General features: G+C 46.5%; 1 protein-coding gene across 7 annotated transcripts in view; it reads right to left on the bottom strand.

Annotated features, from left to right (window-relative positions):
- SGPP2 (sphingosine-1-phosphate phosphatase 2) overlaps positions 1–22,777 on the bottom strand; it is a 109,473-nt gene that overhangs the window by 49,980 nt on the left and 36,716 nt on the right. For all 7 annotated transcript variants that reach the window (XM_042995438.1, XM_042995442.1, XM_042995446.1 and 4 more), the window contains one exon: positions 12,725–12,883. In XM_042995438.1, the coding sequence (XP_042851372.1) occupies positions 12,725–12,883 (159 nt within the window). The remainder of the gene's footprint in view (positions 1–12,724; positions 12,884–22,777) is intronic.

The following is a 22,777-nucleotide window of genomic DNA, read 5'->3' as shown; positions in this document are numbered from 1 at the left end:
TGCTATGCCACCTGTGGAGTTGCAGCCTTCTTTATTTTTAATATTATTTTTAGAAACAATGAAGGACTCATGGAACTTATGTGTGGAACCTATAACATGCTTCTGACATATTTTATTTATGTTTATTTGTAATTTTTATCTATTCCTTTTAGAGAGCGCACGCGAGCAGAGGAGGAGCAGAGGGAAAGAGAACCTTAAGCAGGGTCCACCCCCACCCCCATCTGCCATCATGTTTTAGACACAGAAATGTTACCGTGTCTGCTTACGTCCAGCTGTTTTCATGGCAGCTGTGAAATGCTGGCATGAGACCAATTACACTGGAGAACCATCTATCTCCTGGTTCTTCAGAGGCGCACACATTTTCATCATCTTTTACTTTCTTCCCCCCAGGCTCTGCAGGGGCGCACCTCGGAGTAGTTTATGAACGAGGTGTTGGTAGCAATAGCTAACGCATTGTGTTTAAGGTTGCAAGATCCCCAAACCAAAAACTACAGGTAGAGACTTCGGCCTGATGTGTCCGCAAGAACACAAGATTCAGATGCTTTCAGAGAGGCCTTCAAAACATTACCATTCTTGTCTTCCACTTCGTATCAACGTCTGGTGTTTAAATGCACATGACCTCAGCGTCTCGCATCACCAAGGCTGGGAAATGTCCAAAGTGTCGCCCAAAGAGTATTTGCCATTGGGTTTTGATTTGGGTATCCATTCACCTTGGCTTTTCCAGGATAATCTCAATCACCAAGATTTCCGTGCCGTTTTCCAAGGATATTTTCTGAACCAGGATCCAGCTTGTGAATGGCTCTTCATATTTTAATCTTAAAGGGGACACCCTAAAAAGGCTCTAGGTGGTTTTATACTCTTTTATAGATTTTCCTTAAACTATTCTTTATGAAGGTATAAAATTATACAAAATATCCATAGGAGAGCTAGATAACAGATTAGCACACCTTAAACACCCTTTGAGGTTACTGAGATGGTTTTAAATAAAGACAAGCACCTGATTTCCCGAAACTCAGGCTTTTGACAGAGGTTTAGTTCTTTAGTCCATTCAGTGTTAAACATACCCTTTTAGTTGTCCCCAGGGAAAACAGTCAAACATTCTTTGTAGATTAGTTTTTTTTTTTTTAAACATAAAATCCAGTCTTCTACGTTGCTTTCTACAGTACAAATTTAGGTTTTCATTTCTGAATCCAGCCCCCACTAGGCAAGAGCCTCAAAGAACATTTAGCTTCTTTGGAATGCTTACCCAAGTGAATGAGCCCCATCTTTTTTTTTTTTTTTTTAATGAATTCTAATTAAACATCCACACTGTGATCCTTGTTGGCTAGAGAAAAATGGAGACTTTCCGTCTGTCCCCTTGTGTCCATTCTTTCTAGCTAAATGTTTTCCCCAATTATGTAGACAGACACTGAAAATTGCTCAGCCTTGATTTATTTCAGGAAGCCGTCATTTAAGAAGCCCTGATGGGGGCGTGGTCAGGCTGGGCTGGGCTCACTTCCCACCGGCAACCCAGATACCGGTGTGTAATATCAATTGTAGTGTTCGTATTAAACCCAGAGTTTCATTTTCTCCTTTGACTGAACCTTCTGTTATGGCCTCATAAAAGAAATCAGCTCCCTTATTTCCCTCATTTAGCTTTTATTTGTGTAGCAGTGTTCGTTTAAAAAGAAGCGAGTTTACTGCTTCTCATAACTTGCTAATTTCCGAGTTAGTTTTTGGAAAAACCTCCAGGATGTCATTTCCCAGCCTCTAAAGTCAAACTGCTATGTATTTGAAAAACATTTTCAAGTTGAACAAAACATTTTTCCCTTCTGATTTCAGTGCCTGTGAATGCCAGAAGAAATTTAATTTTGAAAGAAACAAAAAACGAACATCTTTTTCTAGTTAAATCTGAGCATATGCAATACAATGAATTTATATGTGTACACACACACACACACACACACACACACACACACACGGAAGCTCAGAGGAAGACTCATGGGCTTGATGTTTGCCATTGCACTTGGGCCCGAACTAGGAGGAGTGCTGAATCCTCAGTGCTTCCATCTGCCCCCCTGGCTTGAATTTGCAAGGCCAAATGATTCCTAGCAACTCAGACTTGGGGAGGGTCCAGCTATCTCCTTAAGGACACTTTTCATAGGGAACCACTGTTGCTCTTTATGGTGGACACCAAGAAAAAGTGACATGAGCCAACCCAGTCAAGGTATGGGGCGGTGGGGCGGGGGTTGGGTCATTCCAGGGAAATTTTATAGGGCCAGATGCATTGTTGAAGTCAGAACATATGATTAAAGACTGCATATCCTCAAAGACATCACCATCAATATTTTTATAGTTGTAAAACTCTTAAAATAAGACGGGTCCTATGGTCAATTGGTTCAACTCCGTATTTCATAGATGGTCAAACTGAGGACCCGAAAGAAATGTCATTTGGGTAGTTATTAGTAAGCTCTGGACTATGATTGGTTGCACATCTCTGAGTCCATTCTGGCCTTGCCATGCCCCCTAGGAAGGCTTCCACTCCTACCACTGAAACATACACTGTGTTAAATAGAGAGGGAACAAAGTAGACTTGAATTAAAATTCAAGTCTCCTAACTCTTAAGGTTCCCTTCCCCCCCTTTTTTTTAAATGTTTATTTTTGAGAGAGAGAGAGAGAGAGACAGAGCCTGAGCAAGGGAAGGGCAGAAAGAGAGGGAGACACAGAATCAGAAGCAGGCTCCGGGCTCTGAGCTGTGAGCACAGAGCCCGATGTGGGGCTCGAACCCACGAACTGCAATATCATGACCTGAGCCAAAGTTGGATGCTTAACCAACTGAGTGACCGACGCGCCCCAAACACTTTGGTTCTTTGATTCAGTTATTCCTTTTAGGCTAAAAGTTTCATGAGTCATCTTGACCCTACTTCTCTCTCTTTCTTACGCATTCACGCATGAACTTGGGAGTCCTGTTTAATCTCCTACCACACCATTTATCACAAGGCAGCATAAAAACTGTATACGGTGATCCAATGTTGTGCAGACAGGCCAGGAAATAGATGGAAAAGGCGAACTACCCTCAATTCAATAAATGAGGTAGAATTTAGGGAACTTTTTCTTATTTTCTTGGTTTTTGTATTGATGTGGTTCACTACTCATAAAGTGAAAAATAAAATTAATCGAGCACATTTAAGATGCAAAAAAGCAGGAGTACATTGAACGTAATTCATGAACAGTGGTTCATGGCCAGGATTCTGGGATCAGACAGTCCTAGGTTGAAATCCTGTGTTTCCTATTGCCTACGTCAGCTTGGCTGACCTTCTCAAGCTGCTTCCTTGCCCTTGAGATGAGAATAATAATAGTGCCTACACTGCACTCAGTGATGTTTGTAAAGTCCACTGCTTCCTGTCTAGGAGTCAGGACTCCATAAATGATGGCTATGGCCGCCCTTACAGTTATCATTGTCTTGAAAGCTGGCACGGAGGCCACGCTCACCTGAAGAATCCTCAGGCTGTGCCCGCGTAGCCACACGTGGCCTTGCACTTTTGAATTCTAGGATGTTGTTTGCTCTTAAGCAGTTACACTGTGGCTCCTTGAAAGTGGTGTATTCACTGGCCTCACGGAGGAAATAAGAGCACGTGAGCTGGACCCAGCCCGGCAAGGGCAGTGCTGGAGCTGGGGCTCGGACAGCAGCAGGTGGACTGGACCCGGGGGCTGGTACCCCGGGAGTCGGTCGAGCCAGCAAGCCTCAGTTTCCCAGATTAGCCCTTAGATGACCGAGGCCCAACTCCAAGCAGGCCTAGTGCCTCCCGGCTACCGTGCGTGCCCACTGAGGCCACCAGAGCAAAAGGCTTGACTAGTGTCGGTGGCAGCGGGGCCTCCCCTGCTGTCTGCCCTGGGGAGAAGAGGCCACAAAAGGCTTCTCTGGGGAAGCCGCCCCTCCCCCACCCCTGTGCTGCACTGGTAAAAGGACAGGGAGGAGGACAGATGACAGCCATTAGGTTAGTAAGACTGGGTTTGTCTAGGAGCTCTCAAGCTTCCAGAAAATTCCAGAGGCCTAAATAAAGGACCTCTCGAGCTGTGAACTGGCAGAGCACTTAACTGCTCAAGGCCTTTCCTTCTCCATTCCCAGCACAGGGGACACTTCCGGATCCTCAAAAGCTACAAGAGACCTACTGAGGGAGTCAGGCTCTTCGTCCTCCTGCGGCAGGGCCGGGTGGGCGGGGATGCAGGGCGGATGTGGGCTCCCAGCGACCAGAAGCCTGGGAAGCAAAGGCCCAGAGACTAGAAAAATGCCTTCCCGGGAGGTTCCATCTCCTCAGGCAAGGACAGTCCCCTTCAGGTCAAATCCCCACCTCCTAATGACACAAAGGCCTCCTCTTTTCCTCGCTCCTCCTTTTCTACTAGGCTGCTTTGCCAAATAGAAGGAGGTGGAGTGGAGCGTGGGCCTAGGCATGGCAGGGTTAGCAGGCGGCCATCTTCAGGCATCCAGCCCTGAGACAAAGGTACCAAAGCCCTTCTCCACTGTCCCAGGCTCCTGCCCCCCTGGGCACGTGTAACAAGTCTGGGGCACACAGCTTGACGAGTGAGGGTTACTCACAGGGACCACAGCACAGAGAAGTGAGGGACAAATGTTTAGGAAATCCATGAGGTAGCTGTTGTGCATAGAGGGCTCTTGCACAACAAGAACGAGAATTGGAATGAGACAACTCATTCCAATGAGTTGGAATGAAACATTCCAACTTCACAGGCCACGCACATTTCTGAGGAATTAGATGGCGGGGGGGGGGGGGGGGGGGGGGGGGGGGGGGGGGGGTAAAGTGCAGCCATTTTAAGCTAGATGAGAAGGACCCATGAGCGCTGGGCAACAGAATCAGGTGTGATCACTCCCTATGCTACTCGCTGGTTGCCGTCCCCCTGGGTAAGTCCCTTAACGCTTGGGCCTCACTTTTGCCCCCTGTGAAATGGGGTTCTCGAATGTAAAGCATTTGGCATGGAAGGGAGGCTTAGCAAAGCAGACCCATTCAAGCATGCAGCTTTGCAAATGGAATCGATTGGTAGGAAAAAAACACTAGACTTGTGAAGATATTATTTGAAAATTTTATCTAAAAGACCCCCCCCTCCCACCCCCATGGTCTATTGATAAGCTCATTCTCTTTTGTTTTACAAGTGAATGGGAGGGAATCTGGGACAAAGTCCAGTCCAGAAGGGTGGTTTGTAAAGACCCACAGGGACTGAGCGCCCCAGCCCCTCCCAACCCCCCAACTGCCCTCCCTCTGATGGCTGCGGACAGTGGGGGACAGTGGGCCACCACAGCCGCCATCCCCCACAGTGGATTCAGAGAAACTGAATGCCTTACCCTCCTCCCTGCCTGGCTGCTGCCTGTTTCCTGGTCTGGATAGGACTTCACAAATGTTACCTGTTTTTTTTTTACCATGAGACTTAAAAGGCTACCATAAAACCAAAGGGAGAAGACAAGGACTGACTGCACCCCAAACTCTATGAAATCTTTAATATTTTGCATCATTTTAGAAGTTCCAAAAAGGTATCCCCCCTGCAGGCCCCTGGGCTTTCAAACAACTTCATAGCTCGCAAAGCTGTAAACCAATTGCACAACCATGAGGAGTTAAGTGATGCATTTAGAAGTGATACTTGGGAGTGGCGCCTGCTCTTTGGGAGGATACAATTCTGCTCAAGCAAAACCAAAGCAAACCTGGGGCGCCTGGGTGGCTCAGTCGGTTAAGCATCTGAATTGGTTTCGGCTCAGTTCGTGATCTCAAGGGTTGGGGGTTTGAGCCCTGAGTCAGGGCTCCAGGGCGGAAGCCTGTTTGGGATTCTCTCTCTCTCCCTGCCCCTCCCCTGCTCATTCTCTCTCTCCCTCTCTCTCTAAATAAACTTAAACAAAGACACAAACAAAAACAAACCAAACCCAAACCCAGCACTGCAGCCTTTAGGGGGGGGCTGGGAGCAGGGACAGTACTGGGGGTGGGGTGGCCGGACAGAGAGGGTCGTGGGCACATTTTCCAGTCGTCATCATACAAGAGAAGGGGAGGACCATCTTTCAGGTAATGGTGGTGACACATGGGAGAGACTGAAGTCTATCTTTTCGACCCTAGGAGTCCAGTTCAAGGCTTTTTTTTTTTTTTTTTTTTTTTTGAGCCCAGACTAAAACCAAAATACATCCTTCTTGTCTTTCAAAACCAAACCAATACAGTTTGCATAACAACCCCCTAGAGACATTTACTTAATATTTAACTAAGACTCAATTACAAGATTCTACTTCAGAGAATCGGGGGCACAAACTCTGCCGCCTAATTCTACTTCATTCAGTGCAAGTGAGCGCGGGTTGCAATCCGGCCTGTGTTGGATACTTTTCAAGACTCATTAATCTCGGGCAAGAACCAATTTAACGAGCAGGGCAGTCTTTTGAAGTGAATCGTGGTAGTAGTTTAAACAGAGGATTAGGAGCTAATCACATTTAAAGTCATCTTGTGGCACTAAAATTGACCCCAGACTTGGGGGGTAAATTACAGGGACTGGGAAGGCTTTTCCCTTCTCCTTCTGACTCCCCTGTGGGACAGCCAGACAGCCGCCTGCCCACATCCAGAGACAGCACCCCATTCTGACAGGTAGCTTATCACGAAGTTTGCCTCTTAGCCAATTTACGGGTCAGTTTTATAAAATAATACTCTAGATTCTACAGCCATTGGACACTGTCTAGGTCACAGGCACAGTTTAAGTGTAAATTTGGGGTCTGCTGTGTACTGTAGATATCAGCTAGTTAGATTTCAACAATCAGAACGTAAGCCAGGGGTAATCCATCATTTTAAACTTGAACTCCCCAACGTGAGTTCATCGGACTTGGGAGAGTAGGAACAGAAGGGCCTGGCAATTATAGTCACCAGGCAATTAAGCATTTTCCTTTAAAGTGTTTCTTCAATCACATCGAACACAAATGGCAGGCGATCTATCAATTATTTAGCAGTGGATTGGATATGGATTTCAGTTGTACTGTCTAATATTGAGGGGATTCGCCACACAAGGCGAAATTAGTAAAGGACATTAGCATTCAGTCTGCAAAAGAGAGGGCGTGCCTTTTGTGTGTGTGTGTCTTAATGTAATCTGGCCCAACTTTGGTTCCTTTCTTTCTGACTCCATGCCACAGACGAACCTCTTCTAAGTGTCATACAGGGAACATACAAAGAAGACTCGTGACCACATTTCAAGCCTCTAGGGATCTTCTAGCTGAGTCCTTTCTTGTTAGAGCTGGGATGCTGCAGGCCAAAATCATGAGGTGCCTTGAGTAGGTATCACTGCTTGGATGACACCCAAGCTTTGATATTCCAACCTGGCCCATGGCTCTGTGCCCCAATTAACCGTCTATCCCCAGCCCAAAAAACAAAAGCCACGAATTATTAGAAGAGAGATTAACTGTGCCTGACAACACTCAGAAGCAACAACCAGAAAAGCTGTAAGAACAGTTTGGATACGATAACAAAAACTTTAAAATAATCACACTTAGGGATGCTGGGGCAGCTCAGCCGGTTAAGCATCCGACCCTTGATTTCAGCTCAGGTCATGATCTCACAGTTCCTGGGATCGAGCCCCACGTTGGGCTCTGCACTGACAGCAGGGAGCCTGCTTGGGATTCTCTCTCTGCCCCTCTCCCCACTTGTGTGTGTGCTCTCTCTACCTAAATAAATAAACTTAAAAAAAAAATCACGGTTAGGTAAGAATCTTTTAGATGTGATCTTTTGATGTTAGGTAGAAAAGGCAAATGTTTACCGATGAGAAAAAAAACACAAGGAAGAACTCAAGACAAATTTTCACTTCATTGGATTCAGGCAGCACAGCCAGGTTTTCTAGGGACTGGTTGCCCAAAGAGTAAGCTGTTTATGGCCAGAGAAACCATAGGCCAGAAAGATTAGGTGCCTGAAAATCGGAATCTCAAATTCAAATACCTGAAAGGGGCCACAGGGTGGTCACAAAGGGTAAGACAAGAGGGAGTGCTAAAGTCTGTGCCCCAACTGCACACCCAGCACAAAAGCACGGAAATTCAATTTTAAAGGACTTTAAGTCACTATTAATGATACCATAGAGTTCAACATCATTTCTCAAAGTCCCAAACTTCTAAAAATCTTATAAAGACACACCACCTCTGATCCATGGAAAATCAATGGTTCAGTATCATTTTATAACTGGTGAAAAAAAAAAATCAATAAAAAAAATCAAAGCCCACTTAAAAAATACTCAAGAGGCACCCTAACAAGTCACAGAAGAGTTCATGCAAATGGCCGACAGAAATTTGAAAAATGCTTTCATCTTCACTAAAAATATATGAAAACTAAATGAGAGGCCATTTTTCATTGGTGAAATTACCAGTGATTAAAAAGTGAGAACACACAAAGTTTATGAGGAAGAGTCAAAATGGGTACTCACACAGGTGTTAGGGGGTACTGATACGAAACAATATTTCTAGGAAAATAATTTAGCCACAGGCATCCCTAAGCTTAATGATTCTATGTGTCAGGAAAAGATTTGCTCCCTTAGGAATAAGCTGATTTCCTAGTGGATGTAATTTCATTTCATTTTGGTTTGGTCACGACAAAGTTCAAAGGCCAATCTGTGGCTCAACTTTGAATCAACAGGCTACATTGAACTTCAGACGAGGCCTTAATCTCCTATTCTATCTGTATTTCCCCCTAATTTTGCTTTTCCTATTTTTTTCTTGCAGCTCATTCTGAATTGCCATGAAATAGCTGTGAAAAGAGATATATAAGTAAGTAAAATATCCTAAGAACGAGAAAAAAAAAGCTTTCCAAGGATCAACTGTGGTAACAATATTTGCAATGCTATTCACTAAATGGAGAAAAACTTGCTTTTGCAAAGAAGTGAAATTTTGTCTCCTATTACAAAGCCGACCACCATGCCATATCACGGCTTCCAACCTTTTAAAGATGCAGCAATATTATTTTTTTTTAATGTTTACTTATTTTTGAGAGACAGAGAAACAGAGCATGAGTGGGGGGTGGGGGGGGACGCAGAGAGAGGGAGACACAGACTCCGAAGCAGGCTCCAGGCTCCGAGCTGTCAGCACAGAGCCTGGTGCGGGGCTCAAACTCATGAACCGTGAGATCATGACCTGAGCCGAAGTCAGACACCTAACAGAGTGAGCCTCCCAGGCGCCCCTGTAATACTATTGTAAGGTTTTTATTTTTTGATGGGACTGCCCCACACCAAAATGGAAGTCGAGACAGGATGATCACTCTGGATGGTGACTCTTTGTAAAGCACGATCTAGCACATCTTAGATAATCCATTCACAGGCTTCTCTGTTCATTGAAATCCAATGCCAGGTCAAACACCTTGATAAGTCACTAGAAGAGGGAAAGGATGACGGGATTGATATTTTTTCAGCTAAGTGCAAAGGCTCGTCTGCATTTTCTGGGATAAAAGACCTTGCGCTTGTCAAGAAAGTTCTATCAAAGACACTTAAATAGAATATAGTTAGTAAATGCCATATGGGCACACATGAAGCACAATCCTAGCAAATGTGCAATCGAAGGTAACTGGGCAAGGTGTTTTCATGCTTAAAGCCTCAGCTTTAACATTTCTTAAAAAAAAAAAAAAAAAAGGAGCGTGTTCTAAGAAGCGACAGCAGTGTCTGCCTCCAGCACAGGAGGAGGCCCTGGGAGCCTGGATCAAACCCACTTAACCCCACACGATCCTGGGTGAGCGATTTAACCTTTGTAGACATCAGTTCCAGATCTGTAAAATGGGCTGGCAGTAACCACATCTCAGGATCGCCGGCAGGATTGAATGAGATAAAAATATGTAAAGCAATATCCCAGTGAGTGGCCACGTACGCTGAGGGTTCAGCATAGGCTAGGGCTAATTGTTATCGGAAGTATTATTATCCCAGCCTATAAAATGATGCAACTGATACTAACCCATTGTTATGAAATCAAATAAGATAATAAACACGGATGCCAATAAAAGCAATAAAGGATGTACAATGTGTGTGTGTGGGGGAGGGCACAGTTATAATTGTGACGAGGAAGCATGTCATCTAACCACACATCCTGCTCGGCTACCTCTGACAGTATGAGTCACTCCCACTATAACAAATGATTTTTAAATGCAATAAAACCTGTTGAGACTCCATCCCATGACAACTGTCGACAGAGTGGAAAAACCTGACAACCGGTTTGGCCCTCCTGAACGCAGCTGCCTTCCAAAGGCTTTGGGGCGAGATCAGATGTTTAAAGCTAGGAGGCTCCAAGCTCCGCCCCTAGGTAATTAACCTCACTTCCTCCAGGCTCCCTGAGACCCGGCCCCTGATTTAGGACATCCCTATGCAGGAGAGGCCCCCTCGGTGGAAGCTCATTATCCAGGAGCACCTCACTGTGCTCCACCCTTCCCTCCCAACCCCCCCCTCCCCCCCCCCACTGTGGGTATTCCCCTTCCCTTCCAGCCTTCCCCACTGGAGCCAAAACCATCTCATTATTATCTCTGCAGCCAGCACAGAGCTCCCCCTACCACCTTGTAGTCTCTCTCAATCTGTGTTTTTCTCAGGGCTTCTGTCTCTCTGTTTCTCTCTCTGTGTCTTTCTCGGATTCTCTCTCTCTCTCTCTCTCTCTCTGTCTCTTGGTCTCTCTCTGGACCTCTTCTCCTCCCTGGGTCTCTCTCCCCCTCCTCTCCTCCCTCTCCACCCCCTTTCCCTCCTCCCCTGCCCCCAGTTTCTGCCCTTCCCCTTCCATCTCTCTGTCTCCACCTATCTCTCCTGGGATGGGCTCCACTGTGCGCACCAGGAGCTAGGACCTCGCACGCTGCCTTGAGGACCCAGCTGACCACCCAGATATGGAACCCCGAGCACGGGTGCCTTGCATGTGACCATGCACCCATTTCTAAAAGCAAGTGACAGGTCGCCAAAGCCCAGGACAACCTGCTCCTCAAAGGAGCAAAGATTTTATCAGCTCTCTGTCCAGCAAAAGGCTGGTAATTCTATCTCACACAGGAAATCCTTTGAGCACTTGGCAATGAGGTCTCCACAGTGAAAAATAACCAAAACGACAATCAGAGAGTCCCCTAACTACCATCAGGTGTCAAGATCCTCCCGGCCCTTCAGGAAAAGTGGTCTACCCTCAGTGGGGGACGCAGCTGGCCCGGAGTACAATCAGTCCAGTACACTTGAAAAATTATTAGAAGTGATTTGGCATCATTTGCTTCACTCAACCACTATGAATGTTGGAACACTGATAATCATATCCAGAAAATAAATGCACCATGCACCTTTCGTGCATTTCGGGAATTCTCCCTGCCCCCATCAGCTCTCCCCGCCTCCCAGTTGCCCCAGGGTCGCACTGCTCTGCAGGTAGGGAAGGGAGAGGCAGAAAGGGCTCTGCAGGTAGGGAAGGGAGAGGCAGAAAGGGAGATGCACCGTTCCGCTAACGTTCCCCTTTTGCAAGATGCATACATGCCTTTGCAGATTCTCAGATCAGATTCTCATAGAGGAGCTAGATTTCAGACTCAGCTGGTTGGGAGACAGGGATGGGGAAAGGAACCAGTGGCTTGTGTTTTCGACTGTAAAGGAGGGGGAAAAAAAAAGTCAGGAGGAATTTGGGGCCAAATAATCATAACCATAGCCCTGGAGACCTCAGTGGTTCCTTAGGCTAGAGGCTTCAAACCAAGCCCCGTACGCGTGGACATCAAGGATTCTTTGTTCAGCGGACATACATTGTTTTAAAGATGTAAGCCTACATTTAAGAAAATGGGAGGCTTCCCATGAAAAACAAATCTGGCAACTCCAGCCCCTTTTGCCTCATGGCAGCCACAGGTGGCCCTACGGGCGGTGCTGCCCTGTGTCCCTCGTGACCCTCACTGACACCCACACCACCCTCCCCACTCTCCCCATTCGGGGTATCACTGTTTCACTTCCCTTTCCCTGCCTTAAAGGATATGTGAGATTATGGCTTCTGACCGAGGCCATTCTCACTTGGTCTACAGAGGAGAAAAATAAAGCCCAGCGTGGTGCAGTCACTTGCTTAAGATCACACAGTTTCTCGGAGCAGAGCCGCACAAGAACCCAGACTCCGTTCACAGAGCCAAGTGCTTCTGAACCTCTGTTTTCAGTGCAGAACCTTGAGTCGGGGGAAACAGCCGCCGTGCTGGTGACCTTGCCCTGATCCTCCCTCCAGTGAAACCACCTGACCTTCCAACTGATTGATCATTAAGACTCCTTCCCCTTCACGAACTAGTCGCTAAGCATCACCATGTTCAAGTAGTGACTCACAGAGTCCGCCCACGTGTCAGGCCCCTAGTTCTGGGCACTAGATGGTCTCCTGAGACCCCTTGCAATTATTAGTGAACAGCTTCTAGTTTCCAGTTTTGGGCCAAATTGTACTAAAATTGGCCTCTTGGGAGGTTGCATTTCCTGCCCCTACAAGGGCTCCCAGAAATGTCCTTTCTTCTCTGCACATCACATCATCTCTCTCTTCCCGTTTTATTCGCCCAAACGGGGGTGTATGACAACGTACATGAACCAGGGGTTTGCTTGCTGTTTGCAAACAAAACAAGTTGTGTTCATAGCTTTTTAATTTGTCCTGTTACTTTTCCAAAGTAAACCACCTGAAAATTCAACTCTAAGCGATTTTTTTTTTTTTAAAGAACATATACACAACGTCCTTGAATGCCAAAGTGGGTCACGGTTGTGGGAGTAGCAGTGGTTAGAAGGTAATAAGGATACTTACAACCCATATGATGACCAGTCTTCTGGATAAATAAGGATCAATATTCCAGTGAGTGAACGGAAGAAAGGTGATGTAGAACACTTCTTGACCCAAAGCGGCTGAGAATCTGAATAGGTAATAGTAGAAATAATTCTTCACAATGTACTTCTGTACAGAAGCCTAGAAGACAAAAGTGAGAAGGCTCTGAGTTCATCCAACAGGTCACCACGAGGCCAGTTTTAAAAACCTCTAGGGGCGCCTGGGTGGCTCAGTCGGTTGAGCGTCCGACTTCGGCTCAGGTCACGGTCTTGCGGTCCGTGGGTTCGAGCCCTGCTTCGGGCTCTGGGCTGACGGCTCAGAGCCTGGAGCCTGCTTCCGATTCTGTGTCTCCCTCTCTCTCTGCCCCACCCCATTCATGCTCTGTCTCTGTCTCAAAAATAAATAAACGTTAAAAAAAAATTAAAAAAAAAAAAAAAAACCTCTAAAACTCCCCAGGAATTCAACTGCCAAGGTGCTTCCACTATGAATTGTATGTATTTTGCTCAGCAATTGTAGGTAATCGCTCAGCAATTAGAGGGCCAACGAAAGAGCCAAAAACTGTTTCCTGTGCACAGAAGGTGAACTCTGTATGGAGTTCTGTATATTAGGATATGCTCTGGGGCTAGGACTGTGGGGGCTGGAATAACGTCCCCAACGATTTCCACACCCCAAGGGATCTGTGAATTTGCTGCTTTACACGGCAAAAAAGGACCTTGCAGGTATAAGTAATGATGTTGAGATGGAGAGATTATCTGGTTGGGCTCAGTGTGGTCACAAGGATCCTTACAAAATAGGAGTGGGGAGGCAGGAAGTCAAGGGGAGTGTCATCTGAAGATGGGGCGAGGGACCACGAGTCAGCGCAGGGCACCTTCTGGAAGCTGGAGAAATAAGGGAGCAGGTTCTCCCCTTGAGCTTCCAGAAGCAATGTAGCCCCTGTGACGCCTTGATTTCGTCCGAATAAGAAGCATTTTGGACTTCTGACCTCCACAGCTGTAAGAGAATAACTTTATTTTAAGCCACTAAGCTTGGGGTAACTTGTGGCAGCAGCCGTGGATAACCAATACAGAGACTTTGGAAAAATCACTTGCCAGTGTGTCTTTTTAGTTTACCTTTAATTTTTATTTTTTAAAGTTTATTCATTTATTATTTCAGAGAGGGAGAGTGAGCGAGAGAGCGAATGCACAAGCGAGGGGCGGCAGAGAGAAGAGGTTAAACGCAGAATCGGAAGCAGGCTCCAGGCTCTGAGCTGTCAGCACTGAGCCCAAGGTGGGGCTCGAACTCACCACCGAGATGTCATGACCTGAGCCAAAGTCGGACACTTAACCAGGTGCCCCAGGTTATCTTTAAAATGGAACTAGGACAGTCAACGCAGTACGGGGATGGTTTAAGAAACACATCAGGTGCATGCAGGGGCTGCTAACATGCAATTCTATTTTCGGTCACCCTTTCCCTTCCTCTTATCCCCTCAATAGGCAGGTGGAAAAAAAAAAGGACTTAAGGGTAGGTTAAAATAGGAATAGGCAGACAACCTATTTTAAAATATGACGAATGTCCTTAAATTAATATCAGTAACAAGTTAACAAAAACATTGTCACCCTGTTAAATAACCCCCCCCAAAAAAATCAGTTTTAATGCTATTTATAGTTGGCATAGCCTTTATATAAATAAAATCAAAGCAAAATGCCAACACTGAGAAAGGGGGAGAAGGTGGCCCCTTTCTTTGGCTTTGCTTTGTTTTACACAAAGTCTGGGGTCCTCGAGTCCTGGGAGAATTCGGAGAATAAGTGGCACACGTTTATTCTGCAAAGAAATGTGCCTACGAGGGACCCAGAACCTGTGCTGAGTGCCAAGAATATTTAGAAGAGCCAGGCGTGGTACCTGGCTTCAAGGAGCTCCTGTGGGGGGCGCCAAAGAGTACTGTTCGGGGGAATGAATTTGTAAAGGACCAAACTGTGTTTGAGGCCTTGCAAAAAGCCAAGATTACTTTTACACTTTAGGAATAATAATGATAATAATAATAAAAAGATGACCTTGGAAATTGTGAGAATATTAACTGGACTTGACAATGTTGGCTGCCTGCCAAGTACACACTCCTCTCTCCTAAAAGGTTCCTGATTTAATCCCAGCACCTCTACGTGCCCCCAGGCACAGGACTCAGAGGGAAGTTGACACCTGCTCTCAGCTCCAGTCATGGGAAGTTCAAGCATTCAGCCTCAAGCCAAAAAGTACCCTGCAGTGGCCCTGGAGAAAGTCACCGGTCAGGGGCAAGCACAGGTTGTAAGCTCAAAATTCATCTCTCTTGAGGGACAGGCTTTACTTCTAAATGTAAATTCAAGTCAGAGTGGAAATAGATCCGTCCTAAGTAGGAAAGAGGACAATGCTCAAAACGAATTAAATGAGGAAGAGCATAGTTTCACCTCTCTGCCGAGATATTATGGCTGGATTTGCAGGACAAGGACCAATAAAATAGTGACAAATGACAAAACTTCTCTCGGATGCGAGGATTAATCTCTGCAGCTTCTGTTTTATAAACATCCATCCTGCAGGCCCGCCCTTGAGTCAAAGCCTGTGAAAAGCCCCTTTGTCCATAAAGATTAGTTATGTTAACCCACCAGCTACCAGTATACCCAGCAAGGAGTCCTGCTGGAGGCTTTACAGGGAGAAATTTCCCAAACTCTGAAAAGGGTCAAACTCCTCCCTCGTGTCACTGCACAGTACTCAAATGTTATAGGACATTAGAAACACGCGGCGACAACCATTTCCCTACCCTAGAGATTTACCTGAGACCAAGTTCAAGATCTTAATCCTAGTAAATAATTGAAAGACTGTCAGGGAGGATAGCAAACCACTTTCTAGAGTTGCAGATTACTAATTAATATCTTCAGACTTGCTTTTTACAAGCTCTTGGGAATTCTCTTTCTTTGGAGGAGAGCTAGATATTCTCTAACTCTTCTCAGGGACAGAAGAAGCAAAAGTGAAACTAAAAATATCCGCGTATATATAGGACGCCCAAAGGATTTTTTAGATAACATCTCTGAATATGTAATTAAGTAGCATGAGAGCCAATATCTTCATCCAAATTCTCGGTAATTATAGGTACCTAAATAAAACAATCGGGTGCTTGTCTTTTCAGAACAAGAATCTACGTTTCCCTTGCAGGAGATCTCAGAGCAGATGACTTCAGTATCTCTTTGGAAATAACAAGAATTCCAGTGTTGGTCCCATCGGGAACAATTAGAGGGAGAAGAAACAGGGGTTAGAAATAGAAATGGTATAGAGCCAGGGGCAGAGAGAGGAGTAAAAGCTGGGAGATAGGCAACCAGGTCCCAGAACTCTGCTTCTATATTTCTGTAGAACCAGCCACACATGGGCGCCGACAGGCCAGGCTGTGGGCAGTGTCTCTGGGGCGTGAACCGAGGGAGCAGGGATTAGCAGCTAAGTTTTTTTAGGCAAAAGATCATAAAGGCATTGAACACTTAGGCAGGTGGAGAACCACTTTTAGAAATAAAATACTTCTCAGGGTGCCTATCTGTCGCAAAGCCAGATGAAGAAGTTTCTAGTGAACAGGAACAGTGAGATGGAAATGACCACATACCCGTTATTACTAACTGCAAAATGTCATGGACAGTCTCCTCTGTGTGTTTTATTTGTGGCCTTATTGTCCTGAAAGTTCAAGCAGATACATGACTTCTGGACTCAGCGCCGCCCCGGGAACACCTGAACGGTGTTTTGTTTTCCAAACACGCACGGAGGAGCCCTGAACGCCAAGGAAATATAGCCAGGTCAGCACCACTGAATAGAATCAGGGCTGACCCAGAGGGCAGAGGAGCGAACACTGAACAGACTTGGCAGAGGGCCCGGCTTTTGAGCTTTCAAAGGAGGAGGGATACAAGGAATAGCTTTTAGCCAAACAATAAGTGACCTTGGGGAAGTCAGTGCACCTTTCTGCACCTCAGGGGCCTCCGCTGAAAAGGATGGAGTCTGATTATTTCAGCTGCTTTTTAATACACACACACACACACACACACACACACACAAATAGATGGGGAAAGTTATCCCAGCGCCTATTATATAAAATAAGAAAGTCTGTACTAACTGTTTGAAAGTGAGGGGAGGTCTAGGGAACCCCTATTTTCAGGCCAGCCCACCCTGAAGCCCCAAGCCTTTTTCTGGAATGCCTCCTTGAAATAGGTCAGAAGTCAGTTTGAAAACCACGGACCTTAATTTCTGTCAGACCTCGCGTAGCTTTCTGTAATTAACCTTGGGCCTTGAGTACCAGGGGGCTAGATAGGTATTCCGACCTCGAGGTCTTGAAAGGATTTGATAAACTCTGCACCAATGTCCTTGCAAGGTCGTTTTCCTTATCTCTGTTGGTTTTTTTCAGACCTGAGCTGTAAATGCGTTTTCCAAAGGTCAAGTTTGAGACAGAGCCCACAGGAATTCCCCTCTGGGGCGATGGTGTTCAACTGTGCACTTTAAATGGCAGCAATAGGAAACTCACCGTCTAGGGCTAAGGGGGATCAAATCTACGTGGGGGATGGCACGGCCTTCCTTAAAAATAAGTTTAAGGGGCGCCTGGGTGGCTCAGTCGGTTGAGCGTCCGGCTTCGGCTCAGGTCATGATCTCTCAGTTTGTGAGTTCGAGCCCCTGTCTGTGCTGACAGCTCAGAGCCTGGAGCCTGTTTCAGATTCTGTGTCTCCCTCTCTCTCTCTGCCCGCCCCCCCCACTCATGCTCTGTCTGTCTCTCAAAAATGAATAAACGTTAAAAAAAATTTAAAAAAAAAAAAACCAAGTTTAAGACCCAGGGGCGCCTGCGTGGCTCAGTCTGTCAAGCATCTGACTTCAGCCCACGTCATGATCTCACGGCTCGTAAGTTCGAACCCTGCGTTGGGGTGCCGACAGCTCAGAGCCTGGAGCCTGCTTCGGATTCTGTGTCTCCCTCTCTTTCTACCCCTCCCTAGCTCATGCTTGCACTCTCTCGGTCAAAAATAAATACAGCTAGGGGCACCTGGGTGGCTCAGTCGATTAAGCGTCCGACTTTGGCTCAGGCCATGATCTCTCAGTTTGGGAGTTCGAGCCCCACGTTGGGCTCTGTGCTGACAGCTCCGAGCCTGGAACCTGCTTCGGATTCGGTGCCTCCCTCTCTCTCTGCCCCTCCCCCACTCATGCTCTGTCTCTCCCCTTCAAAAATAAAAACATTAAATAAATAGATAAATGTAAAAAAGAAAAGTTTAAGACCCAAAGCTCTTTTATAAAACACACAGAACAGCAGCACTCCCTTCACCATGGCCTTGATTTAGAGAAGTTTTACAGACTGAGGAGGAAGAAGCCACTGAACGCAGAGCAGATGGCCTGTGACAACAGGCCAGGGAGAGGGAAAGGCCCAATGTCCGAGGGTCACGAACACGGGCTCCGGAGGCAAAGGTCTCCCAGCGAATCCCAGCTGCTCCCCCACACGCTACCTGAATAGTCTCACACCAATGACACGATCTCCCAGGGCCTCAGTTTCCCCTTCTGCAAATGGGAATAATAACAGTATTTACCACTCAGCGACGCCGGCAAGATTAAATAAATCAGTAGCGCTGATGGAGGGTGCAAAGCAGTCCTTGCAGAGCCGGGCGGGAAAACAAAAGAGCTGCCAGCCACGGATGAGGATGTAGCCATCAAGATTTCTCAGAAACACATGCAGGTCACCTGGGGCACCTTGTTAAAGTGCAGCTTTTGAAGGATCACCTGGGGGGGTGGGGGGAATGCTGTGCGAGCCACCGATCTCCCATGTGATCCGTATGTAGCCAAGTTGCCAAGCCTCGGACCACGCTTTGAGTAGAAAGGTCAGCCCCCAGAAGAGCTTTTAAAGCCAAAAGTCAAGGGGCGCCTGGGTGGCTCAGTCGGTTGAGCGTCCGACTTCGGCTCAGGTCATAGATCGAGCCCCGTGTCGGGCTCTAAACTGTCAGCGCAGAGCCCTCTGAGGATCCTCAGTCCCTCCTCCCCCCTCTGTCCCTCCCCTGCTTGAGCTCTCGCTGTCAAGAATAAATAAACATTAAAAAAAAAAAAAAAGTCAAGCTCTCAGAGTTAATCCTCCCTGTTAGAGGAAGTCTCAATGGGAGTTTAGGAGCATAGGATAGCGTGATCAAAGCAACAGGTCAAAATGCTGGTGGCAAACCAGAAGGGGACAGTTAGCAAAGTCCATGGACGACCCTCCAGTAGGGTCTGAACACAGGATCTGAGCCCAGACAGGCACCTCGATGGCAGGAAGTACTAAAGGGAAGACAGGTGTAAGAGACGCCCCACCGAAGTAGCAGCAGGATCAAATAACCACCTGATAATGCGGAAAGAAGGCAGCCATCTTGGGCTCCTTGCCTTTATCGAGAAGGGTTTGCATAAATTCCTGGATGACAAACCTTATTTCCTTAAAGGGAATGTTTGTACCACTGTTAGCTCCCTGCGGAATCCCGGCTCGAAAACAAGGTTCTCTGACCTCCGTAGGCAGGGGCGTCTGTCCTTATGTTCTCTGTTGATAGGGAGGCAGCAGTTTGCTTTATTATTTTTTTAAGGTTTTTATTTTTATTTGTTTTGAGAGAGAGAGAGATAAAGAGGGATAGGAACGGAGAGAGAGAGAGGAGAGAGAATCCCAAGCAGCTCCGCACTGTCAGCGCAGAGCCTGACGCAGGGCTTGAACTCACAAACCATGAGATCTTGACCCGAGCTGAGATCAAGAGTCCGACCCCCAACCGACTGAGCCACCCGGACGCCCCAGCTTGCTTGCTTGCTTGCTTGCTTTCTTTCTTTCTTTCTTTCTTTCATTATGAATGAACTTAAGGAAAGGTAAAAACTAAGAAGAAAGTATGCCATATCCCGTTAAGACTGATGGTTTGGGAGGAAGTTCTGATTTTTTTTTTAAGCCCAACTGGGGAAATTCTCTGTCACCTTGAGATACGTCTGCATTCGCGTGCACGTGTTCAACCTGCACACTCACCCTCACCCATTTCTGAGGGTTGCCACATTGGGCACAAGCTTGCCCACGATCATTTTTCGAGACAGGCGATACCTTTTTGTGCTTGGGATTGTGGGAGAAGAGGGCTATCAGCCTATGGTGTCCAGATCATTAGCCATTTATGGAGACCGGGGCCTCCCCGGAAAAGTACCTTCTGTGGTTGGGACAAATGTCCCAAAAGGCAACAGAGTCAGGATGAAAACCTTGTATCTATTCAGCCAGAATTTCTAATCTAGAGCCCAGAGATTGAGAAGGGCAAATTCCCAGAACTTGGTGTCTCTTCTTTCTTTTTTTTTTTTTTTAATTTTTTATTGTTTATTATTTTTGAGAGAGAGAGACAGAGAGCAAGCAGGGAAGGGGCAGAGAGAGAGGGAGACACAGAATCAGAAGCAGGCTCCAGGCTCTGAGCTCTCAGGACAGAGCCCGACGCGGGGCTCGAACTCACAGACCGTGAGATCATGACCTGAGCTGTAGTCAGCCGCTCAACCGCCACCCAGGCGCCCCGGTGACTCTTCTTTCAATAGAATCTGTAATTTGCAAGGTTTTGGTCCTGCTACTTCTCTCTGAAAGACTAGGCTTTGGTGGACGTGCCATTGCACACTGCAGGAATATTTATAAAATAAACACTCCCTCAAACTACTTATTTTTTCTAATGTTTATTTATTTTTGAGAGACAGAGACAGAGCACCAGCATGGGAGGGGCAGAGAGAGAGGGAGACACAGAATCCGAAGCAGGTTCCAGGCTCCGAGCTGTCGGCACAGAGCCCGACGCGGGGCTCGAACTCACAAGCCACGAGATCATGAGCTGAGCTGAAGTTGGATGCTCAACCGACTGAGCCACCCAGGCCCCCAGGCTATTATGAGACACTATCATGTTCATCCACCAAGTGCAAACCAAGCAATGCCCAACCTTTAAAAAAATTGAAGGGGCACCAGCCTATTGCAGGTGGTGGACATTCAACTCTTGATCTCAAGGTTGTAAGTTTGAGCCCCATGCTGGGTAGAGAGATGACTTAAAAATAAAATCAAGGGAAATTGAAAATGGCAAATCTTTTCTAAACAGAGGTCATGTCTGTGTCGATCATTGGTTCATTGTTTGCACTGCAGTGATGGAAGGTTAACAATAAGATTATTTCAGTTAGCAATATGATAAAATTAAAGCCGGATAATGTAATACAAAGGGGGCATGTGTGTGTTGGGGGTTGCTCTTCACGGAACACCCCTTTGAGCTGGACCCCGCCTTGGGAGGTGAGCCGGTTCCATTAGGGTCTGAGGGTTAGAGACCTCTTAGGGGCACCTGGGTGGCTCAGTCCGTTGAGCGGCTGCCTTTGGCTCAGGTCATGATCTCGCGGTCTATGAGTTCGAGCCCCTCATCGGGCTCTGTCCTGAGAGCTCAGAGCCTGGAGCCTGCTTCAGATCCCGTGTCTCCCTCTCTTTCTGCCCCTCCCCTGCTCATGCTCTGTTTCTCTTTCTCTCAAAAATAAATAAACATTTTTTAAAAAGAGAGAGAGAGAGAGAGACCTCTTAGTAAAAAACCCCAAAGCGCACTGGAACATGACGGTTTGGGATTTAGGGAGGCCCCGACAGTCACTGAAACAGTTTCAGATAAGAGCCTGATGTGATCTACTCCAACAAGACTAGAACAAATCTTGGGTCGGAAACAGTGAGAAGCAGCCCTGCTTTAATTCTTTCATTTTTTGATTTCTTAAACTTCATGAGAAAATACCATTAATTAGCAGCGCTGAACTTAAACTGGGGTGGAGTCACGCTGCTCCCACAGTCAGGTAGCCACATGATTTCCTAGAATCACATCTCTTTGCTAATAGGCTCCCAGCCCTTTTAATTAATTGCCCTTATTATTACTATTTTTTTTTAAGTTCAGGAATCAAGACTTTCCAACCTATAAAGACAATTACATGACGATTACTTAGGAAGCCTGAGAAAGACTGGCCGTGTCCCTTGAAGGCGAAACAGAAGAAACAAGAATGAGCAAGGGTTTCTTCTCTCGTCCTGACATCCAGATAGAATTACAAGTTGGGTGATCTCACGGATGGCTAGTCGGTGTTCGGTGATTAAAATTTCAGGATGGTGACACCTGAAGTCAATAAAATGGAAATAAAATGGAAGGACAACTTCTCTGAATGAAAGAGCTCAAAAGGAGACTGTGTGTGAGCCGTAACCATCTGCTCAGCTGGCATGTGTCAGGGTCCCCCAGTCTGTGTCCCAGAATAAGAGCAGCTTGAGAGGACTGAACACAAGGTGGCCCTTGTTCACAGCGGGGGGTTTAGCGGAGTTTGAGCTTTGTTTTTGGTGCTTTTTGTTTTTGTTTTGTTCTCCTGCCAACCCATCACCTTTCAGCTCATCCTCTGCACATCTGATATCTTGTGTTTCTTTTCCTCAAGAGCTGGCTCTCAGATTGGGCACCGGCAGAAAGGATGGACCAGTAGGTGTCAAAGATGGTGAGACTGTGACAGTGACCCACGGCGGCAACCATGCCCCCACCTGAATCTAGAAACGAGTCCTCCAACTCGACAGAACACGGTCTCATCATTGCTTTCAGAACCCGGTGCCTGACACACACAATTATTTGCTTACGAAGCAAATCTAGGAATGAGAGAGAGAGAGAGAGAGAGAGAGAGAGAGTAGGACAGCCCTTTGCAGAGACTAAAGATGGGGCCTCTGCTGGGAGAATTTCCTCCCCAGGCAATAAGAACAGGGCAGGAGTCAACACAAAGAACAGGAATAACCATTCCCGTTTTTAAAGGGGGGTGGGGAGGCATGGGACAACCAGCCGCCCTTTAAATTCTCAAAATGTGTTAAGAACTTAACTGTTTTTCAAAAACATTTTGGATCTGCTAAAACCTGAAACACATTGTACGAAACATTCTTCCCCCTAATTGTTAAGCCCTTGCGTATTCAGGGGGATTTTTGGTGCAGATGTTTCTGATTCGTTTATATTAACTTATCAAAATGACATTTGGAAGAGCTATATGTTCAAGAAGGAGTCTCATAAGCTTGGAGCTCATTGGTTTTAACCCAGG

This window comes from Panthera tigris, chromosome C1, assembly GCF_018350195.1.
Source record: "Panthera tigris isolate Pti1 chromosome C1, P.tigris_Pti1_mat1.1, whole genome shotgun sequence".
Taxonomy (NCBI): domain Eukaryota; kingdom Metazoa; phylum Chordata; class Mammalia; order Carnivora; family Felidae; genus Panthera; species Panthera tigris.
Note: the sequence above shows the minus strand (reverse complement) of the source record. Positions and strands in the feature narration are given on the sequence as shown.